General features: G+C 46.5%; 1 protein-coding gene across 3 annotated transcripts in view; it reads right to left on the reverse strand.

The window, feature by feature from the left end:
* The window catches only part of COL4A6 (collagen type IV alpha 6 chain), a 289,921-nt gene that overhangs the window by 6,110 nt on the left and 260,692 nt on the right, over nucleotides 1-23,119 (reverse strand). For all 3 annotated transcript variants that reach the window (XM_082447502.1, XM_082447503.1, XM_082447504.1), the window contains 17 exons: nucleotides 20,638-20,709; nucleotides 20,118-20,225; nucleotides 19,033-19,254; nucleotides 18,492-18,653; nucleotides 16,676-16,846; nucleotides 15,813-15,956; nucleotides 15,240-15,365; nucleotides 14,621-14,802; nucleotides 12,622-12,685; nucleotides 12,025-12,099; nucleotides 11,404-11,511; nucleotides 11,203-11,310; nucleotides 10,549-10,620; nucleotides 10,104-10,229; nucleotides 1,128-1,244; nucleotides 636-797; nucleotides 349-447 (listed from right to left, as the gene is read on the reverse strand). In XM_082447502.1, the coding sequence (XP_082303628.1) occupies nucleotides 349-447; nucleotides 636-797; nucleotides 1,128-1,244; nucleotides 10,104-10,229; nucleotides 10,549-10,620; nucleotides 11,203-11,310; nucleotides 11,404-11,511; nucleotides 12,025-12,099; nucleotides 12,622-12,685; nucleotides 14,621-14,802; nucleotides 15,240-15,365; nucleotides 15,813-15,956; nucleotides 16,676-16,846; nucleotides 18,492-18,653; nucleotides 19,033-19,254; nucleotides 20,118-20,225; nucleotides 20,638-20,709 (2,118 nt within the window). The remainder of the gene's footprint in view (nucleotides 1-348; nucleotides 448-635; nucleotides 798-1,127; nucleotides 1,245-10,103; nucleotides 10,230-10,548; nucleotides 10,621-11,202; nucleotides 11,311-11,403; nucleotides 11,512-12,024; nucleotides 12,100-12,621; nucleotides 12,686-14,620; nucleotides 14,803-15,239; nucleotides 15,366-15,812; nucleotides 15,957-16,675; nucleotides 16,847-18,491; nucleotides 18,654-19,032; nucleotides 19,255-20,117; nucleotides 20,226-20,637; nucleotides 20,710-23,119) is intronic.

Below are 23,119 nucleotides of genomic sequence, written 5' to 3' on the forward strand. Positions count from 1 at the left end.
GGAGTGGTGATAAAGGACAGAAAGGATGGTTCTTCATTTCTGGATTCAGCAAATGGGTGAGTGGTGATCTGAGTGCAAACGCAGTGACCGCAAATGCGGAAACAATGCAGAGAGTGGAGGTCAGTGGCAAGATCCATGGCGGCAAAGTGGCAATGACCTTGAGTCCTGGGAGCTGATGCAGGCAGAGGTATCTCCAAGGTGGAGAAACTCCCTCCCTGGAGGAGCTTGATCCAGCTGCTTCAGCCATCCAGGCTTTCTTGGCGTGCTTAGCAGTGACTCCTGAAGGAATGATACCCCCCAACCCCTCCCTTGAGCTCAGGATCAGCCCGGCACATGCTCTCAACTCACCTCTTGGCCCTGCCTTCCCCTTCATCCCGGGAAGTCCTGGGTCTCCAGGTGGCCCAACTTTGCCTGGAGTCCCCATGAAGCCAGGCTCACCTCTCATGCCTGGCAAAGTCCAAAGGAAAGCAAGTCAGGGCCTGGCATGGTGGTGCTGGTGGTGGTGGGGTTGAGACTAAGCAGAGGCGAGGGCAGGAAAAGCATCATCAGCTGGTCTCTCTTCACAGGGCTGCAGGAAGGGGCCACATCTGACAGTGGAGTGGGAAAGGACCCAGTAGCCAGCCACGCAGTCATACCTTTCAGTCCTAGCTCTCCAGGGAGGCCAGAGAAACCTGGAATTCCTTGGTCTCCCTTGGGCCCTTGAGGGCCAGGAACTCCAGGGAAGCCAGGGTCTCCCGGGTCGCCTTGATCCGAGGATGGCCCAGGGGGGCCTGGGGGCCCCGGGGGGCCTGGGCGGCCTAGAGATAAGATTGGAAGAGGGATGAGGGCAGAGGGAAGAGGAAGCGGCCATTGCTGAAAGCCTCGGGACTGATAGGAAGCCAAAGGCTATTCCCGGGGCAGATAATGTTCCCTTGCCTTCTGTGGGGCCCCAGTGCCCAGACCTTCCCAAACCCTTTTAGCAAAATGCAGCCCATTCCAACCCCCTGTGTCCCTGCGGGAGGAGGGAGGTGAGGCCTCACAGGCCCGTGCACATCCAGCAGTGGGAATGGGGCTGGACTGTAGACAGGCCCTCCCCAAACTCCAGACAAAAGGTGATGGCCAGCCCTCTTTGGGCTTCCTGGCTTTACCTCGTTCTCCATCTAGGCCTGGTCGCCCGGAGTCGCCAGGCTGTCCTGCTATGACTGAGGGCAAGGAGAGGCCTGGGGCACCATGGAGACCAGCGGGGCCCTGGAGACCTGGGAAACCTGCAAAGAATAAATAAAAGGGGCTGCAGGGGCTTTGTGTGCTTAAGAGAGGGCCAGGCTCTCTCAGAGAAAATGGAAGTTCACACAAGAAAATGGAAGCCCTTAAGGTAGGAGCCAGACCAGCCGAGGCCAGCAGAGGGCTCTTCTCCCTTTCTCCTCCGTTGGCAGCCATCGGCCCAGCGCAGCTGACAGCGGCTCAGAGACTCCTCGCTCGCAGCAGGCGCTGCATTGAATTGGGACGGATAGAGCTTCGGAAAGTTCTAGCTCCCCAACCTCGCTGGTAATGGAAATACTTTAGACAGATTTCCCCTAAATCAGGAAGAAAAGAAGGTATGACTGCAGCACCTGGAATCGAAGTTTCCTACAGTGATTTTAAACCTACTGTCCCTGTTGCACAACATTTCATCAAGTTAGCCAGTCCTGTCTGCTGCTACTCCGAGGAGGTCACAGATCAAGGTGGGGCACAGGCCCCAGCCAGTCAGAACAGACACCCACTTGCCCACTCGAGCAGAATGGAGGTGGCAAGGGCGCTATGACCCCCAGTGTCTTCTACAGCTAACTACTGGGTCTTCCAGGCAAGCTGGAAAACAGTTTTATAGGTAATTCATGATATTAGCTGAATGCTTGCTGAATTGCCTGAATCCCTTCTCCCTGTTTGGCCAAAGAGACTAGCCATTTACTGGAGTACATACGTAATACTCGTTTGCTCAAAGTTTAATACTGCTTTACATGTTTTCTGTTTGTGGAATGATTTCTATTATAATATGTTCAAAACCAAAAATTTCAACCGATTACAGTAGATTTATACAATATGCATACATTGAAAACATAGATGGTAATCTTGCTGGGAAAACACATCAAAGCCACGTATACAAATGCAGAAATCTATTTTATTCTTGTAACATGGAAGAAATGTATTTATTACTTTGGTATATTCTAAAAGATAGTCAAATGAAGAGGAATAGATTCGAATTGGTTGACAAACTGTTTTGGTGGTTGAGATTCTTGTTTGTGACAAGAAAATCCCAAAATAGGATGTTGAATTTTATTTTTCTGACAAGAAAAGCTGAAAATATTCATGTTGAATTTCTCATATTTTGCTAAGAAATAGTAAATCCACGATAATTTGTAAAGAAAGATGGCAGATTGGTTAATTTGGGTGTCTTTAACAGCTCATTGATTAATTGAATACTGAGGAAATATAAAGGAGGAAAAAATAAATTTAAAGAAAAGTTTCCACTTATTAGAAGTCTGGAAAAGAAACAAAGGAAAAACAAAGAGCAAAACTAGTTGCAAAACCACTCGGTGCTACTTTTAGCATTGTCAGTTATGTCTTGATGAATCTTTGAAGTATTTTTGTTTTTCACAAAGATAAAAATCGGAAGAGAGACACATTGTATTTTTGTCCTGAAAATATAACTTCATATGTCTATACATATATATGTGCTGAAATTATGCAAAACCAATAAACAAGACACCACATATAGTAGAGTAAGTGTGGACAGCGCATGGACTGTAAAAATGTCTGTTTCCATGGCAATATTTGGAGCCTCCTTCTCTTTTCACCTGTTTCTTGATTTTATAATTACACCAATATATCATTAAACCTGAAATAAAGGTACTACTGACCTCAAGTAGTAAAAAAAAAAAAAGCTCAAGTATTTAAGAATGAGACATTTTTAAAAAAATTTTTAAATTTAATTTTATTTATTTTTTTAAACAGCAGATTCTTATTAGTCATCCATTTAATACACATCAGTGTATACATGTCAATCCCAATCGCCCAATTCATCACACCACCACCCCCACTCCCCGCCGCTTTCCCCCCTTGGTGTCCATACGTTTGTTCTCTACATCTGTGTCTCTATTTCTACTCTGCAAACTGGTTCATCTGTACCATTTTTCTAGGTGCCACATATATGCGTTAATATACGATATTTGTTTTTCTCTTTCTGACTTACTTCACTCTGTATGACAGTCTCTAGATCCATCCACGTCTCTACAAATGACTCAATATCGTTCCTTTTTATGGCTGAGTAATTTTCCAGTGTACATATGTACCACATCTTCTTTATCCATTCGTCTGTTGATGGGCATTTAGGTTGCTTCCATGATCTGGCTAATGTAAACAGTGCTGCAATGAACATTGGGGTGCATGTGTCTTTTTGAATTATGGTTTTCTCTGGGTATATGCCCAGTAGTAGGATTGCTGGATCATATGGTAATTCTAATTTTAGTTTTTTAAGGAACCTCCATACTGTTCTCCATAGTGGCTGTATCAATTTACATTCCCACCAACAGTGCAAGAGGGTTCCCTTTTCTCCACACCCTCTCCAGCATTTGTTGATGGTAGATTTTCTGATAATGCCCATTCTAACTGGTGAGAGGTGGTACCTCATTGTAGTTTTGATTTGCATTTCTCTAATAATTATTGATGTTGAGCAGCCTTTCATGTGCTTCTTGGCCATCTGTATGTCTCCTTTGGAGAAATGTCAATTTAGGTCATCTGCCCATTTTTGGATTGGGTTGTTTGTTTTTTTAATATTGAGCTGCATGAGCTGTTTATATATTTTGGAGATTAATCCTTTGTCTGTTGATGTGTTTGCAAATATTTTCTCCCATTCTGAGGGTTGTCTTTTCGTCTTATTTATGGTTTCCTTTGCTGTGCAAAAGCTTTGAAGTTTCATTAGGTCCCATTTGTTTATTTTTGTTTTTATTTCCATTACTCTAGGAGGTGGATCAAAAATGATCTTGCTGTGATTTATGTCAAAGAGTTTTCTTTCTATGTTTTCCTCTAAGAGTTTTATAGTGTCCAGTCTTACATTTAGGTCCCTAATCCATTTTGAGTTTATTTTTGTGTATGGTGTTAGGGAGTGTTCTAATTTCATTCTTTTACAGGTAGCTGTCCAGTTTTCCCAGCAACACTTATTGAAGAGACTGTCTTTTCTCCATTGTATATCCTTGCCTCCTTTGTCATGGATTAGTTGACCATAGGTGCGTGGGTTTATCTCTGGGCTTTCTATCTTGTTCCATTGATCTATGTTTCTGTTTTTGTGCCAGTACCATATTGTCTTGATTACTGTAGCTTTGTAGTATAGACTGAAGTCAGGGAGTCTGATTCCTTCAGCTCCGTTTTTTTCCCTCAAGACTGCTTTGGCTATTCGGGGTCTTTTGTGTCTCCATACAAATTTTAAGATTTTTTGTTCTAGTTCTGTAAAAAATGCCATTGGTAATTTGATAGGGATTGCATTGAATCTGTAGATTGCTTTGGGTAGTATAGTCATTTTCACAAAATGATTCCTCCAATCCAAGAACATGGTATATCTCTCCATCTGTTTGTATCATCTTTAATTTCTTTCATCAGTGTCTTACAATTCTCTGCATACAGGTCTTTGTCTCCCTAGGTAGGTTTATTCCTAGGTATTTTATTATTTTTGTTGCAATGGTAAATGGGAGTGTTTCCTTAATTTCTCTTTCAGATTTTTCCATCATTAGTGTATAGGAACGCAAGAGATTTCTGTGCATTAATTTTGTATCCTGCAACTTTACCAAATTCATTGATTAGCTCTAATAGTTTTCTGGTGGCATCTTTAAGATTCTCTATGTATAGTATCATGTCATCTGCAAACAGTGACAGTTTTACTTCTTCTTTTCCAATTTGTATTCCTTTTATTTCTTTTTCTTCTCTGATTGCCCTGGCTAGGACTTCCAAAACTATGTTGAATAATAGTGGTGAGAGTGGACATCCTTGTCTTGTTCCTGATCTTAGAGGAAATGCCTTCAGTTTTTCACCATTGAGAATGATGTTTGCTGTGGGTCTGTCGTATATGGCCTTTATTATGTTGAGGTAGGTTCCCTCTATGCCCACTTTCTGAAGAGTTTTTATCATAAATGGGTGTTGAATTTTGTCAAAAGCTTTTTCTGCATCTATTGAGATGATCATATGGTTTTTCTCCTTCAATTTGTTAATATGGTGTATCACATTGATTGATTTGTGTATACTGAAGAATCCTTGCATCACTGGGATAAATCCTACTTGATCATGGTGTATGATCCTTTTAACGTGTTGTTGGATTCTGTTTGCAGTATTTTGTTGAAGATTTTTGCATCTATATTCATCAGTGATATTGGTCTGTAATTTTCTTTTTGTGTAGTATCTTTCTCTGGTTTTGGTATCAGGGTGATGGTGGCCTCATAGAATGAGTTTGGGATGTTCCTTCCTCTGCAATTTTTTGGAAGAGTTTGAGAAGGATGGGTGTTAGCTCTTCTCTAAATGTTTGATAGAATTCACCTGTGAAGCCATCTGGTCCTGGACTTTTGTTTGTTGGAAGATTTTTAATCACAGTTTCAATTTCATTACTTGTGATTGGTCTGTTCATATTTTCTGTTTCTTCCTGGTTCAGTCTCAGAAGGCTGTGCTTTTCTAAGAATTTGTCCATTTCTTCCCGGTTGTCCATTTTATTGGCATAGAGTTGCTGGTAGTAGTCTCTCAGGATGCTTTGTATTTCTGTGGTGTCTGTTGTAACTTCTCCTTTTTCATTTCTAATTTTATTGATTTGAGTCCTCTCCCTCTTTTTCTTGATGAGTCTGGCTAATGGTTTATCAATTTTGTTTATCTTCTCAAAGAACCAGCTTTTCGTTTTATTGATCTTTGCTATTGTTTTCTTTGTTTCTATTTCATTTATTTTTGCTCTGATCTTTATAATTTCTTTCCTTCTGCTAACTTTCGGTTTTGTTTGTTCTTCTTTCTCTAGTTCCTTTAGGCGTAAAATTAGATTGTTTATTTGAGATTTTTCTTGTTTCTTGAGGTAGATTTATATAGCTATAAACTTCCCTCTTAGAACTGCTTCTGCTGCATCCCATAGGATTTGGATCGTCGTGTTTTCATTGTCATTTGTCTCTAGGTATTTTTTGATTTCCTCTTTGATTTCTTCAGTGATCTCTTGGTTATTTAGTAACGTATTGTTTAGCCTCCATGTTATTGTGTTTTTTACTTTTTTTCCCTGTAATTCATTTCTAATCTCATAACGTTGTGGTCAGAAAAGATGCTTGATATGATTCAATTTTCTTAAATTTACTGAGGCTTGATTTGTGACCCAAGATGTGATCTATCCTGGAAAAGGTTCCGTGTGCACTTGAGAAGAAAGTGTAATCTGCTGTTTTTGGATGGAATGTCCTATAAATATCAATTAAATCTATCTGGTCTATTATGTCATTTAAAGCTTCTGTTTCCTTATTTATTTTCATTTTGGATGATCTGTCCACTGGTGTAAGTGAGGTGTTAAAGTCCCCCACTATTATTGTGTTACTGTCGATTTCCTGTTTTATAGCTGTTAGCAGTTGCCTTATGTATTGAGGTGCTCCTATGTTGGGTGCATATATATTTATAATTGTTATATCTTCTTCTTGGATTGATCCCTTGATCATTATGTAGTGTCCTTCCTTGTCTCTTGTAACATTCTTTATTTTAAAGTCTATTTTATCTGATATGAGTATTGCTACTCCAGCTTTCTTTTGATTTCCATTTGCATGGAATATCTTTTTCCATCCCCTCACTTTCAGTCTGTATGTGTCCCTAGGTCTGAAGTGGGTCTCTTGTAGACAGCATATATATGGGTCTTGTTTGTGTATCCATTCAGCAAGCCTGTGTCTTTTGGTTGGAGCTTTGAATCCATTCACGTTTAAGGTAATTATCAATATGTGTGTTCCTATGACCATTTTCTTAATTGTTTTGGGTTTGTTTTTGTAGGTCCTTTTCTTCTCTTGTGTTTCCCACTTAGAGAAGTTCCTTTAGCATTTGTTGTAGAGCTGGTTTTGTGGTGCTGAATTCTCTTAGCTTTTGCTTGTCTGTAAAGCTTTTGATTTCTCCATCAAATCTGAATGAGATCCTTGCTGGCTAGAGTAATCTTGGTTGTAGGTTCTTCCCTTTCATTACTTTAAGTATATCATGCCACTCCCTTCTGGCTTGTAGAGTTTCTGCTGAGAAATCAGCTGTTAACATTATGGGAGTTCCCTTGTATGTTATTTGTCATTTTCCCTTGCTGCTTTCAATAATTTTTCTTTGTCTTCAATTTCTGCCAGTTTGATTACTATGTGTCTTGGCGTGTTTCTCCTTGGGTTTATCCTGTATGGGACTCGCTGCGCTTCCTGAACTTGGGTGGCTATTTCCTTTCCGATGTTAGGGAAGTTTTCGATTATAATCTCTTCAAATATTTTTTCTGGTCCTTTCTCTCTCTCTTCTCCTTCTGGGACCCCTATAATGCGAATGTTGTTGCATTTAATGTTGCCCCAGAGGTGTCTTAGGCTGTCTTCATTTCTTTTCATTCTTTTTTCTTTATTCTGTTCCACAGCAGTGAATTCCACCATTCTGTCTTCCAGGTCACTTATCCATTCTTCTGCCTCAGTTATTCTGCTATTGATTCCTTCTAGTGTAGTTTTCATTTCTGTTATTGTATTGTTCATCTCTGTTTGTTTGTTCTTTAATTCTTCTAAGTCTTTGTTAAACATTTCTTGCATCTTCTCAATCTTTGCCTCCATTCTTTTTCCAAGGTCCTGGATCATCTTCAGTATCATTATTCTGAATTCTTTTTCTGGAAGGTTGCCTATCTCTACTTCGTTTAGTTGTTTTTCTGGGGTTTGATCTTGTTCCTTAATCTGGTACATAGCCCTCTGCCTTTTCATCTTGTCTATCTTTCTGTGAATGTGGTTTTTGTTCCACAGGCTGCAGGATTGTAGTTCTTCTTGCTTCTGCTGTCTGCCCTCTGGTGGATGAGGCTATCTAAGAGGCTTGTGCAAGTTTCCTTATGGGAGGGACTGGTGGTGGGTAGAAAGAATGAGACACTGTAAATGGTCACGTGAAAATGCAAAATGGCATGTTTTCCCAACTCATTCCATTGTCAGAGACCTAAAAAAAAACCCTCCAATATACTAATGCAGCCTCTCAATATTTAGTGCAAATACGAAAATGTTTGGCCTAATTTAATGTTATTTAGGTGAAGGTATTGTAGGGACGGGGATTGGTCCTAGGAAATTTTCTTGGTGGTACATCTTCATTGTACACTGATTTCTATAATCAAATCAGAGATCCTGTTCCTGTTGGAATTTCCTATATTCTTTTAAAACAAATTGTTTTAATTAGATATTGAGAAGAACAGAAGAATATTTATAAATCGTATGTAAAAAAATCATCCAGATACAATGAACATCTGTGTTCCAACCACCCAATTTAAGGAAAAGAAGATAGCGATACCTTTGAATTTCTTTGCATGCCCTTCACAGATTCCACCACCTTCCCTCCCTCCCAGAGGCAACCACTCCTGAAGTTTGTGTTCATCATTCCCTTTTCATCACAGTTTGACCATGCATATTTGTATCCCTAAAAAACATTGGTTGGAGTCATACCAAATGTATTCCTCTGCAACTTCCTTTTCTTCCCTGTCGCCATTATGTGCCTGAAATATATCCACCTTGACATGTGCTGTTTACTGCACTTGTAATTGTGATTTTATTACCTCAGATAGCCAAAGGCAATGAATAATTTAATGACCAGGAATTCTTAGTCAAGGTTTAAAAAGAGAAAAGGCATCATGCCTGTGCTTCCACCCAGGACCCTTCTTCTCTATCTCCTGCCAAAGAAGCCACACAACCTCCCTACAGGCTCAGACCCTGTTGGAGGCCTCACTCTGAAGAAGCTGCTGGCTTTCAGAAAAGTACAGGTTGGTCCAGACAAAGGAAAGAGTAAACACAGAGATAGCAGATGCCCCAATATAAAATGCAACTGGAAATGAATTAATGCATGAATATAGTTCCTAGAAAACCTACACACACATGCACATAAACACATAAAATAATGTGGTGGGACATCAGGCCCCAGAACTATAAGGAACAGAACATTTTGAAAATATGATTTCCCCAGGTAACATGTGATGGTAGAATGGCCAGTGTTTCTTGACCAACTACTATGTGCCATGCACTGTGCTAAGTGATTCCATATACATTACCTCACTCCTCATTGATTCCTCACCAAACCTATGGGGTAGATTCTCTTATTCACCTTTTATGGAAAAGGAAACCCACGTTCCTTTGGGGTGGAGGGGCAAGTAACTTCCTTGTTCAAGGTCATGTAGCTAGTGAGAGGAAGAGCTGGAATTTGAATCCAGCACTCTGACTTCAGAGCCCATACTCTTAGCTGTGATGCTACACTAAATTCATTTCTTGTTCTACATTGAGTGGGAGGTATATGCGTCTCCAGAACATTTCTAAGGAGAGTTAACAAATCAGAATTCATTCACACTATTTGAGAAGTGGGGAAATGGGGGCTCAGAAAGGGACTTCAGACTATGTGATGAGTCAGGGGCCGAGATTAAGACGAAACTGGATTTCTAGTAAACCTAGTAAATCCTAATCAAGTGCTTGCTGTGTGCCTGTCCTAGGGAGACATTTATCCTCTTAGACTTTGGCTCCTTCCAGCAGCCACACTGTCGTCCCAGGGCCCTGGGACAGCCAACCGCACTGGACACCAAGGAACTTCTGGTAAACCTCTCGCTATGTGGATAAGCACAGTCCCTCAGGACCATTAAACTCAGGCTGTGGCAAAGTGAGAAAGGGAGGCCCTGAGGTTAATAAGGGAGAGTGGGAGGGAACCTGGAGGCTGGGGGGGTACTCACTGAACTGCTCTCTGACACCCCTTCCCAGGAAAGCCCTAAGTGTAGCCTACCCTCTTTTTGTCGGTAGTCAGTTCCACTGGGTTCTGAGATTCCCAGAGATGCGGAGGTATGCGCCGCTCATCCCTGTGAGCCGTGTGGCCCTGAGGAAACCCAGCCCTGGCTGCCCAGCCAAGCCTGACTTGGGCTCACTTACCTCGGCTACCTTTTGGTCCTCTCACGCCTGGCTTTCCTGGAGCTCCGATGCCAATTCCTAGAGAACCTTTTTCTCCTTTGGGACCAGGCAGGCCAGCTGGCCCAGGCACACCGGTTATACTAGGTCCTAGGAGGAGATGCAGAGAGATGCGGGGACAAAAGTCAGTGGGGGTGAGACCTTTGTGCCTAGCTCACTTGCAGGGGGCCTGCTTGACAGACACCAGAGGCTGAGGATTGAAATGACAGGAAGGAGAGCTCGTTCGGGTAGAAGGACGAACCCCATCCTCCTTCCTCCCCACATCAAGGCATCCCAAATTGGGGGCTGGCAAGGAGACCTAGGAGTCTAAGGATATGGGATACACCACAGCCAAGAACTCAAGGCCAGCCTCTGTCAGGCTTCCGGAAGAGCGAGTGCTCTCCTCTTTGCCTTTGAGGGTCTTGCTTACCTGGAGTTCCATGGGTTCCCTTGGTTCCTGGCAGCCCATTCAGTCCATGTAAACCAGGAAGTCCAGGGAAACCTGAGGGGAGAGAATATCAGAAATGGCTCCAGCAACTCTGAATCATGAAGGGTCAGCAAAAGGTCCTGCCCCCAGGGGCACTGCAAAGTCCTCATTTCAAAGGTCATGGTCTCTCTTGAGGCATTATTTAATGCCCTAAGGGAGACTGGACTACACCTAGTCTCTACCCTCCACCCTAAGTCTTCCTGCCTCTTATTAGAGACCAATATAGCTTAAGAGCAGGGTGGTAGATAATGAGGTATCTTCAAGAAGAAATCAGAGTGGCAATGCCAAGACCTTGAGTTGCCAGCTCCCAGAGACTTGCTGCCCAATCTCTAAGTCAGGAAAAGGCTACATATGCCAAGGCAACGACCTTCCTTCCCAACTCTGCTCTCCATGGATCCCATGTTCTCCTCTTCCCATTCATGTTTGCACTCCTTTCTTCTTCTTCTTCCTCCTTTCCTGTTATCCCTCATGAAACCCAGTCAATGACTCCCCTGGATACGGCTTAATCCCAGCTAGGTTCTCCTAAGAAAAAGTAGTTGCCATCCTTTTTTTGAGGAAAGGACCCTTTATCCCACTGCCCACTCCCAACTCTCATACCTTTGGTTCCTATTAGGCCAGGGGGTCCCAGGGGCCCAGCTGCCCCTGGGTGGCCTGAAGAACCTGGAAGCCCTGGATTTCCTCTCATGCCTGCGACCCCAGGGAGTCCTAAAAGTGAAAACAAGGCACAAGTTCAGAAGGGGTTGTGACTTGAAGCTGATCTGAACTTTTTCAGAGTAAAGTTGTCATGTGTCATGGTACCTGGGGAGGCAGGAAGGCCAACATCTCCAGAAATACCAACTTTCCCATCTTCACCTTTGTTTCCTGGGAAACCCACATCACCAACTGGTCCATCTTTTCCTTTCACACCTATAAAATCAAGAAAAATGCAGAGTGATCAGGCCACAGTTCAAGCAGTGTGTTCCTCCACGGGAGAGGGGGAGCAGGAAGGTGAAGCCATTTTGAGTTGCCATGGGAGCTGGATCCAACAAAGATACTCTGAAAGGGATTGTGACAGCTGTCTTCATATTTGAAAGATGCTTCCCAATTGAAAAGTAAGTAAACTTGTTCTGAGTGTTCCCAGCAGTAGGAGTGATGGGTGGAAATGTTCACGAAGTATTTAGTTTAACTAAAAACTAAGGGGGTGGACACCATTATCTTAAAGGTCTTAGACTTATCCCGTAAGTCTGTGAGTCTTGAAGGAAGAGTAGGCTGGTTTGCTTGGGAAAACTGTTGACTGCCTCTGAGTGGATATATGTCAGGTAGGAATTTTTCTGCACTGTACAGAAGTTGCAGAACTTGGGGTTGGCCTCCAAAATTCCTTCCGATCCTCAGTTTTGAGGAGTCTGTGAGACATGGGAGACAAAAGTACAGTAGCCTTACCTTTGAAACCAGGCTCCCCAGGTTGTCCCTTGGGTCCTGGGCTACCAGAAATTCCAAGTGTCTGGCCTTGATCTCCTGGGGATATCAAGACATTGTTCAAGTGGTCAGGAGAAGCTACAGCTCAATTTGCAGCACATAGGTCTTTTGAGGGAAAATAATCATAGCCAGAGAGGCTCCTTGACACAGTTACCCACTGGGTAAAAGGTTATGCTTTTATGCCCCAATGAAGGGCTGGGATGCTACCAGACTATTAGCATGAAATGCTGCTACATGCAGCATATCTCCATTGGGAAACACATCACTAGGCTCCGTATGGGCAGAGAAGATGAGAGGAGGGGCCCTAAAACATCACCAGAAGGGGAGACTGTCTAGAGCTGAGGTTCTCCTCTGCTGCTGAGTCTGGAAGGCAGCTGGGTCAAACCACTGTTTGTCACGTATCTTTGAGGAACAAAGACTGCAAAGGGGCTTCAGCCGAAGGGGAAATGTAAATCGATTCCTTTTCTTCGAAACACAACGTCTCCCCCAAGGAGAGCCCTGGGCCTGTTAGAAATCCACCTTGCTCTGGAAAAACACATTAAAGGGGAAAATGCTCCTTACCTTTTAAACCTGGGAGACCAGATGCTCCTGGGAGCCCAGGAGCTCCATTGAGACCCTGTGAACCCTTCAAAGCAAGACGGGAGTCAGTAGTTCTGCCCAGCGCTCAGGGCCTCCCACCCTCTCTTCCCCCTCCCTTCCCTGAGCCACTGCTGGAGAGATGTCCATCGAGCAGTCTGTGGCAGGGGCAGACAGGTGGGGGGCATCCTGCAGAGGGGAAAGTGACGAGCAAGGGGGCGGAAATGCATATTTACGGGTTATAGGGGAGGGATTCGATCTGCAGATTAATCCTGGTCTTGTCATTCATAACCTCCCAATGCCTATCGAAATTGGTATCTTGGGAAATCAAGGTGTGAATGTTCTAGCAAGTCTCTTAGAAAATACACAACCTAACAGTCAGGCCAGGCATTTGATCTGCTCTGCATACAGTTGGCTATCACCACCCATGCCAAAGCTCTGGAGCCATCATGCACGAGAACAAGCGTGGCCTCACTAACGTGGGGCTAGCTCTCTGCCGTGGGTTCCACAAGGAACAGAGTCTTTCTGCCACCAGGTAGTGGGCTGTATGCATACAGGTACTGGAGTTTGAATTTGGGCTAATATTTCCATGATTTTCACAAGAAAAACTGCCTTCACTGGCTAATGTCCAACACACTATCGGAGTCTGGGAAATGGGCGTGTCAGCTGCCATTGGTACAATTCTTCCCCTGGCGTCTGGTATGGTTTTGATTCATTTGAGATGTACCCAGTAAGGACATACGCTACGTAGTGCCTTGGGTAGGAGTCCAACTTGGGTCACTCTGGTCACTGGACCACGACCCAGGACACCCCCTTCATTCACCTGGCCTTTTCTGCATATTGCCATAGCTACTCACCCTGAGCCTCTGCTCATGCTGGGACCCCTCCCAGAATGCTGTCCCACTTTGATTCCATCCTTCCTAGTGTGTAAGTAGCAGGTTGAGAATTGTTTCTTTTGCAGTTGCTTCAGGGGTGTGTGTGTGTGTGTGTGTGTGTTTGTGTGTGTGTGTTTGTGTGTGTGTGTGTGTGTGGTGTTTTCTCTCCACAAGCTGGATTGACGCTTTTAAAGGACAGGGACTTTGTCTGCAGGGAACACAGGTGTCCTGTGATCCAGTTTATTTAGTCCCTTCAATACTACTACTATTATTGCCACTATTTATTCAGAGCCTACCATGTGCCAAATACAACGTAACTGCTTTATACACATCAGCTCACTTAACCCTCACTGTGGTCTGAAGAAGGTTTGAAAATGATTCCCATTTTTAACAGATGAGAAAAGCGAGGCTCCGGCAAGTTAAGCGATACGCACAAAATCACAGAGCTAATGAGTGATGGAGCTGAGATTCAAGCCTACGTCTTCTCATTGCTAAGCCTACTCTACCACCCAACCTTTTAAGAACCCAGAGAAAATGGTTTTGATTCTTTGTTGTCTCCACAAGAGGCAACAACTGGCAAAGACCTTTCTGAAATCAAAACATCAAATAGTCTGTACCGAATTCTTCTGCTGTCCCAAACTCAACGTGGGATGATGGCGGCGGGATGTAGACAAAAAAGCATGCAAGGCGGTTCTTGTTCTCAAGTCCTAACAGTCTCGTTGAGGAACTCAGACCCACACAGAACCAACTAGGATAAGTGTAAGCAGTGAGGAGTGTAGGGTGCCAGCGGGGTGGGAGCTCAGGGATGCCTGGAGGGGCGGGTGCCTGGGCTGGGGCCTGAAGGACAGGCAGGTAGTCAGCGATTTCTAGGCGGACGCTCTGCCACGTGGGGGAAGATAAAAGGCCCAGGAAGGAAGAGGGGATGTTTGGGAAAGGGTGAGAAGACCTGGCAGACTCAAGGAGGGGCCTTGTCTGGGGTGAGCTGGGGGAGGGAGCTGGGCGAGGGGGCTGGGAAGTGGGCTGGCATCAGAAAGGTGGGCAATAGGAACACATCCCCCTGCTACGGAGGCCGTTCCCTGGTGGGGAGATAAGGATGTGGGCAGACTTACACTTTCCCCTGGTATTCCTGGGAAACCTGTGATTCCAGGGGACCCCTTCAGGCCGGGTAAGCCCCGCAGTCCTGTGGAGCCAGGGGTGCCTGGTCTCCCACTAAGTCCCTTGATGAGGCTGGGGAAGCCAGGAGCTCCAGGCAAGCCTGGTGGCCCGGGGCGGCCAGCCTCTCCTTTGTCACCTGGGAAAGAAGCAAAAGTCTTGGGGAAAGACTCTAGGCAAGAGAAAATCTGCTCCCCAGGGTGCAGGTGCCCTGGGTCACAGGCGGCCGAAGCGCAAGCTTGGGCACGGTTAGCTTAGGGGGAGGAGTGGGGATAGAGGGAGGTGCCCCACTGGCAAAGCCACTCAGTGCCCATCCCCACTGTCTGCCAGGCCCTTCCAGGGATACAGCCGCCTGTGGTTCAAAAACAGAGCTCCACAGTGGCAATGAAAATTGGCAGGCTCACAGCCCGGGCCCCCCTCAGGCCCAGGGAAGGCAGCCTCCGTGGATGCCCAGCTGCCACCCATACTGCTGCTCTGGGGGTTCTTGTTGTGTGGGGCCTTTTCTCAGGAAAGAAGTTGAATTTGGTCATAAAAACTGTCTCGGGCATTTCTCCTGCCCATTCCCTGCCCCAGCACCTCTGGGCCCAGGAAATCCGATGGATCCAGCTGAGCCCTGAGAGCCTTTGTCTCCTGTGAAGTGGAGGTTCAGCACTGGAAGTCTGGGGCTGGGTACTCCGACTGGCCCCGGGTCGCCTCTGTCTCCTGCAGGGATGGAGATCATGAGATCCGTGTGAGCTGGAGCTTAGACACGAGGTCAGGCACGGGCTGACCGCTCATATCAGCTCTTCCCGCACCACCCCAGGCCCCCTTTCTGGGCTCTTCCACCTTCTTCCCCGCCCCGGTTTCCCCAACTTTGCATTAATGTGCACGCCCTCTCCCTCCTTCGACAAGCTCAAGGTCCACCTGCAACTTTAGACCCTACTCAAAACCCTTCTCCGTTGAGCATCGGGAATGTGTGTCCAGGCCTCTAACACGCAGTAGTAACTCAGAGTGATTAGGTCTTTTGGTTTAAAAGGACTTCATTCAGAAACCTCAAATCTTATTATCTAACACAGGGTTGGTATAAGCCACAGGAACGACAAAGTTGATAAACAAAATGTACCATGGGAAGCATGGGTGGCAATTCCAGAATTCGATTCTCCAGCTCACCTTTTACACCAGGGCTACCAGCCTGTCCAGATGGTCCGACTCTTCCCGCCGACCCAGGAATTCCCTTTAATCCACTTGCACCAGGAATACCAGGGAGACCTGGAATCCCTGGAAAACCTATCAGTCCAACAGACCCCTTCTCACCTGTTGAGAAACAAGAACTTCTATTATTACCCCTGTTTGACATATAAGAAAGTGGAAGCTCAGAGACATTAATTAACTCACCCAAAGTCACACAGCTAGGAAGTTGCAGAGAAGGGATTCAAACCCAAGTTTCTCTAACCCCAAAGCCCAAGCTCTTAGTCAGTACATGTTATGCTGCTTCCCTGAACAGGGACATTGTACTAAGCACCAGAAAGGAAAGAAGAGGTGGGTACCTCTCATGATTTGCCAAGTTAGAGTTCATGTTTGGCACAGGAGGAAAAACAAAAGCCTATGGCCAGGAGGCAGGGAGATGAGCTCTAGCCTGGTGCTGTTGCTAACCAGTTGTGTGACCTTGGACCAGTCACTTTCCCCCTCTGCCCAACCTCTGGTGTCTAGCAGGACAGTCACAGGAATTGAGCGCTATCAGGCTCTATGGTAGAAGTTGTGCAAATGAGTAACCTTGGTGTGGCTGTTCCTGTCTTGGGCTCCCTGCCCATGCTATTCAGCCCAGTGATCCACCCAGCAGGCAGGGAAGGCGACTCACCTTGGGTGGGGTTCCTCCTTTAGAACCAGCCTTGTCCAACTATCTTGCCGAAAAACCCCTGCCCACCTCCCTCCCCATTCCCCTTTCCCAGGCAGAGAGGAGGGAGGGGGCGAGCTGGGCAGCATGGCAGCTCCTTTTTGGCCCCCACTGGTGCCTTCCTGATACCTTCACTTACCCTTCGGACCTGGCAGGCCTGGCAGTCCAGTGGCCCCTGGCAAGCCGGAGTTCCCCAGGAAGCCAATTAGCCCTGGAGATCCCGGAAGGCCTTTCAGCCCAGGCAGGCCTCTCTTTCCAGCTGATGCAGGGGGACCTATATCGCCTCTTGGACCTTTCTTTCCAGGATGTCCTGAATCAGTACAGGAGAGAACACAGGACAGCTGTCAAGTGAGACTCTGTCCAGATCTGGGCCGCTGCCCATTCCCATGGCTTCTGGTTGGTTGGCTTGTTGGCGTTTGTAAACTGCCCTTTAACAATGGCTTAGGCAGGCTGCTAACAGGCAGAGTTCTTAGTTGGCTGAAGCATTAGCACCTACTGCCCAGGGCGCCCCGCCAATGGCGACTTCTTTCAACATGGCACTGTAGCTGGCGGGGGCGGGGAGGGGGGGGAGCAAACCCCTTCTGATGATAACTTCCCCCTTTATGAATGTGGTTCACACTTTAGCCTCTGAATGGAGCTCTGGGAAGCCAGGGTGGCAACTGGACTCTAGTTTCCTGGTACTTCCAGTTTGAATCACTCCACAATGGCTGTTTCCTGAGCCAATCGGTGAAGTAGAGGTTAAAGCCAAGCCATTGTTTCAGCCTCCCAGGGAGCCATGGATACAGGGCTGCCCTTTTAATCCCTCATGCAAGCAGTTAAGTCAGCCAGTTCCTTGGCATTAGGGTTGAAAGACCCCCTAGTGCCAAGTACTGTAGAAATCCCCAAGGCCCATCTGGTATCCTAGGTATTCTGAAACTTCTTTCACCAGGCTTTAAGTTGCTCAATGGGATTAACCTCCTGAGCTGCTGCCAAAGTGGAATGTTCAGGTACAAAGCAAGGAAATTAAAAAACCAAAGGATTAAATCAGTGACGACAGAGGTATTTGGGCCCCCAAGGACCTAAATGAATGGCTGACTTGGCCTTCTACGGATTGAAAAGCATCAAGTAGCTGCGAGCCCCAGGATTCTAATGGGAGGCTGTGAAGGGGATTCCACAACAAGGGAAGGAAATTCAATGGGGGCCAACCCCACAGCATGAGTTCAGGGACCCCTGGCCTAGCCAGGTTATAGTGTATAGTAAGATAATTCCCCAAGAGGCCAAGCTAGTGGGAGTGTTAGTCTGTGAGCTTGTGTGCTGTTTTCTCACCTGGACAGCCTATGTGAAGACCCCAGAAACACAGAAGGACAAAGGGGATAAAAAAGATATTAATGGCTGCGTAAAAACTCAACTTCAGTCACGTGGCTGGGAGTCGGGGCGGACAGCAGGGTGACGAGGGGGGTGTGAGACAAAGGCAAGCTGCAAACAGTAGGCTGGAACCGGGGGCTGTCAGGCCCCGCTGCGGAGTGAAAGGCACTTTGGCCCTGGGTCCTCAGTGGCCTGCTGGCCCGAGAGGCAGGCTGCCAGCACGGTCACCCTCTCTGCCTGAGCTCCTCGCCCGGCCCCAGTGAGGGCGGTGGACAGGGGCGAGGCCCACCTGCACAAGGAGGGCGGGAAGGCAGGAGGGAGGCTGAAGCCTGAAAAGGGGGACTGAGGCCATGGCGGAGGGGCGGGGAATGATCATATTTGGGGGTCACATTTTGGAGGCTACACTGCAGCCATCGGTTCAGCTTGGCACCGCGAGGGTGACTTGAGATGTGAAACTTGAGAGGTCAGGAAAGTCAGTCTCCTTCTCAGCTCTGACCCTGTCACACTGCTGCTACTGCCCCTCAGGGCGCCAGGGTGGGGAGGAGGGCGGGGGAGAAGGGAGGGCTTAGCTTAAGTCTGTCAAGATGGGGCTCCTCCTCCGAAGGACCTACCTGAAGTGCCTGGAAAGCCTGGTGTTCCTGGGAGGCCGGGTTTGCCCTTGATGCCGAATAGACCACCAGACCCCCGGGGGCCTAGCTGTCCTGCGCGGCCTGGTATTCCAGGGCTGCCCCGCTCACCTTTGGGGCCGAGCAGGCCCGACTTCCCAAGCAAACCTAAGGAAAGGAAGGGCCAGACAATTACAGCCTGGACTGATAGCAGGGACTGATTACCTAACCAACTTCCAGCCGAAGAGCCTGCCCAGGATGCACCCCACGTGCCACTGTCTTATCAGCTCCAGCCTTGTTGCTAATCACAGGCTCTGCAAGAAATCTGACTATGGATTATAGATACTTCTGGAATTACTAAGACGGGAGAATGGACGCAGGTGATTTAAGAAAAAGTTCCACAAAGGGAAGGACAGAACAAAATGACTTTTCATTTCAAGTCCCTAATTAATCCATCACCCCAGAGTCATGCAGGTATTCATGCAAGTACAGCAGTTACTGAAAGGCTTTCTGTAGACTGTCAAATAAGTGGGGCAAAGAGAGTCACCCTTGGGTCCTGTAAGGCCAGAGTCTCCAGGAAATCCTCTGCCCCCTGGCAGTCCCTGCAGGCCTTGCTCTCCAGGAGCACCGTTTTCAGCACCAATGATGTCACCAGGGGCTCCCTTGGGACCTGGTAAGCCGGGACTGCCAACTTTCCCAGGCAAGCCATCTTTTCCAGGGAGCCCAGGAAACCCAGGCAAGCCCTTCTCTCCACGAGGTCCAGGAAATCCTAAATGTAAAGAGGCAAAAATAAAAGGCCATGGAGGTTTAGAAGTGACAGGTTTGGGGAGAGAACTCTGACACAGGTTTTTTCCCTACTACAAAAGCTAACATATTAGTAACGTGTGTCGCTTCCCTTAAAGGTCAGGAGTCTCTGGTCCTGGGAAGACTTGCCCAGTGGCAGGGACTGCCCCGTGTGCCCTGCAGGAGGCTCTAGCTCAGCGGGCAGAGCTCAGCAACCCACTCCTGGGGAGCCTACAGTGGCCAGAGAGCACAGGACCTGGTCTCTTCTGGAGTTGTCTAACTCCTGCCAAGTCATGCCTCCCTCTTTCTGGGTGGCAGACAGATCTGCAGCGCTGATAAGCCCGAGGGAACGTGGCCTAAAATGAGCCTCATGCCGTAGAGCAGGGGTGGTTCTCAAACAGAGCATGCGTCAGAATCCCCTGGGGCAGGGGTGCTTGGGAAAAGCCAGATTGCGGGGCCCGCCCCCAAAGCTTCTGATCAGTAACTCTGCCAAGGGGCCAAGGCACTCCTTTAAGGAGTTGATCCAGGAAACTGCCATAGAACTTGCAGTCAGACCACGTGGCAGAGTCCTAGCTCTGTCACTAGTGACCTTGTGATCTCAGGTGAGTCACCTTCCATATGAGGCTCAGTTTCCTCCTCTGAAAGTGAAGGGGTTGGCCCAGCTCATCACAAATGGCCCTTATTGCTCTGAGATGCTGGCATTCTATAGCTCTAAGCTCTCTTGCCTGAGTATGAAATCAAAACCACCCCACTTACACCAGAGCACAAACCTAACTTCCTACAGTGGGTAGATGGCTACACACACTCACACGAAAGGAGAAGCAGGTGAGGAGAAGCTCCTTTTCTTACCTGGCAATTCAGGGAGGTGAACCAATCCTGGACTTCCGGGCTCTCCTTTATTTCCACGCAATCCAGGCTGGCCTGGAGTCCCAGGGAGGCCACGGGCACCGTTAGGGCCTGAAAACCCAAATGTGAGTGGTAAGGGGAAAGGAAAGTCGGTGTGGCTAGCTATGATTTGCGATGTCCAGTCAAGAATCCTAGTCTCGGGAATTCCCTGGTGGTCCAGTGGTTAGGACTCCGTGCTTTCACTGCCGAGGGCGCGGGTTCGATCCCTGGTTAGGGAACTAAGATCCCACGAGCTGCACGGTGCGGCCGAAAAAAAAAAAAAAATTCTAGGCTCTTGGAGAGCCTCTCTTATTCTCACCTCCCCACACAGCCCTCTCTAGCAGCCATTCTATTTCCTCAATCCTCAAGGCCGCCCTCTCAGGAGGAATGTGGATCCCCAAATGCTACAGGGCTAGCCTCAGCTTCTTTGGTGCATGGCCCTTACAAGTGTGCTTAATTGGCTTTTTCTGGCGTCATTCCATACCTGGGAATCCGGGAGCTCCTGGGAATCCTGATGGACCGTATGGCCCAGGAATAATACAAGGCAAGGTGATACCTGTAAATGGTAACATGTAAGCAGGTGGTGAACCCCCTGAGTCAGGGACGATTTCCCCCTAGCATGCTCCTTTACTCCCATTCCATCGAATGGAACAGCTAAGCTATTCTTCCCACCCAGAAGCTGGGAGCCCATGCAGAAAAATCGTAGCATCAGAAGCTCTTGGGAGTTACTCCTAGTGCAATTTCTCACAGATAAGAATGCCCCTAGTGTGCAAGTCAGGACATCTCATTCTAACAAAGTTTCCTGTTGTGTAGGAACAGCAGCAAACGGCAGTTGCCTATTCACCCTGCCTTCAGAGGGAGCCCCTCCCTAGGATGCGTGCCTGGTGTTAGTTATTATTATGCCCACATCACTAGATTGGAGTGCTTGGAGCCAACACCCCTCAAGTTCAGATGACTGCTCTTTTCTTGGAATGAGGCTTTTCCCAAACCACTGGGTTCTTTTGACACATGTTATTTGAGATCTACTGAAACCTATTGATTGTCCTTGGTCAGATGGACCCATGTCTGTACCAGGTAAACACTGAAGGACACTCTCTTGGCCATGGCAGACAGTGATCCTTCCCTCAGCTCCTCATTTGAAACTGTCAACTCTGCTACTCAGGGAGAAGGGGTAGTCAATTTCAGTATTCAAGACATTGAAATTGACCTGCGGAGCCCTTCCCTGGCAAATTCTTCCTTGCTCACTCATAGTGCAAATAAAGAGTCTATAAGATCACAGAGGGGAGGTTTAATAAAATACCAGTGAACAAATTGTTAGTTGGCTCCTTCAAATGCCATTTATAAACAATTGCTAATTAAAATCAGTCTTGCCTATTCGTTAAAACAATCCCCTGAGATCTACTTTAAGCCAGAGTCCACAGTTCTAATAAACTGCTATAGCTTTTGCCTGTACGTAAAATAAATCATAAATTGCATCTCTTAAAGATATGTATACAACCTATGATTCAGACTGCTTACTGAACTGGCTGGCATTCCTCCTCCAGTCTCGCTTCCATTTTCCAATTTAAAGGCTTGATGGCATTTTAGCCCACCTGTTCTAGTCCTAAATCAAAACTGGGAATTGAACAGTATAATGTATTGGTTAAGAGGTTGGGCTCTGAAGCCAGACGGAGCTGAGCTTGTATCGTAGTTCTGCTACTAACTAGTCGTATGAGCAAGATACGCAACCTCTCTGAGCCTCATGTGTAAAACTGGAGCTACTTACGTCATATGGCGCTTGTGAGGATTATATGGAATAGTGTTAACGGCACTTAGCACAGCGCCTGGCACCCTGGTATGTGCTCAGTGAATACTAGTGTTTTAATATCTTACTTAAAGAGGAGTATTCAGAAGAGCTCCCGCAAGGCCATCCCCTGGATTCTACCTCAGTCAGGTTAGTGACACTACTTTGTAGCCTGGGCAGCAACTCTCTGCCTTCTAGACCTCAGGCTCCTATAGTTATATTTTCACAGGTGGAAACATGGCCACAAGCCTGATCTTCCTCCATAGGTAGTCATACCCATCTCCATCCTGCCAGATGTTGAAATGATGGAGCTATTTTGGAGGGCTATTTCCCTACTGTGGAAATATGCTTTATGAGCAAGCATCTCATGATAGATGAGATGCATCATGAGGAGAGGGCTGCCTGTCCTGTGCTCGGCTTTGGACTAGGCTGAAGAACTGCCTCGCTAGATGGTATCATGAGAGCGACCCTGCAGAAAACTCTCCTGCCCTATTTCAGTAGCTGATTGACTCTAACGTGTCAAACACTGTAGTTCCATTGCTTTATGTCTTAAAAAACAAACTGGATAAAATACAAATATCTCTGGGCCAGGTCCCAACATGAAGCCATCCATCTTCAATTTATCATATCTGTTTCATAGATTCTTTTCACCTGTGATAGCCAGAGCAAAACAAAATCTTTAGAAGATGGGGCCAAGGATAGGCATCTGGAAAGGTTCCAGGGCAGGAAAAATACTTAGAAAAGGGAAGATGAGTAGAACCCAGAAGAAATCAAGGACATACTTCCCTTTGCCTCAGACCAGTCCTGTACAACACACCACATTTGTGTATTGCAAGCAGAGGGTCAAAATGGTGAGAAGGTAAGGACTTCAAGTCATACTGCTATCTGACTCTTTTACTTTACATTCCTGTCTTTTACTTTACATCCCTGAATTCCGAGCCTTCTCCCCAACATAGCAGAAACCAGCTCTACCCATGTTCTCTTTTATAAGTGCAACAAATGACCTAGTTATTCAGAATTTCCCCCATTAATGACAAAATTCATCTTCAGAATAAAAAAGCACCTCTGGTTATCAAGATTCTAACATCTCAGTTGATTCTGGTTCCAATGAATAAATATCAGACATGTGTGGCTCCTTCCAGGTACCTCCCAAGGCAAGTCATGGCCTCAGTTAAGTTCATAA

The sequence above is a fragment of the Balaenoptera physalus genome (genome assembly GCF_965194825.1).
Source record: "Balaenoptera physalus genome assembly, chromosome: X".
Classification (NCBI taxonomy): Eukaryota; Metazoa; Chordata; class Mammalia; order Artiodactyla; family Balaenopteridae; genus Balaenoptera; species Balaenoptera physalus.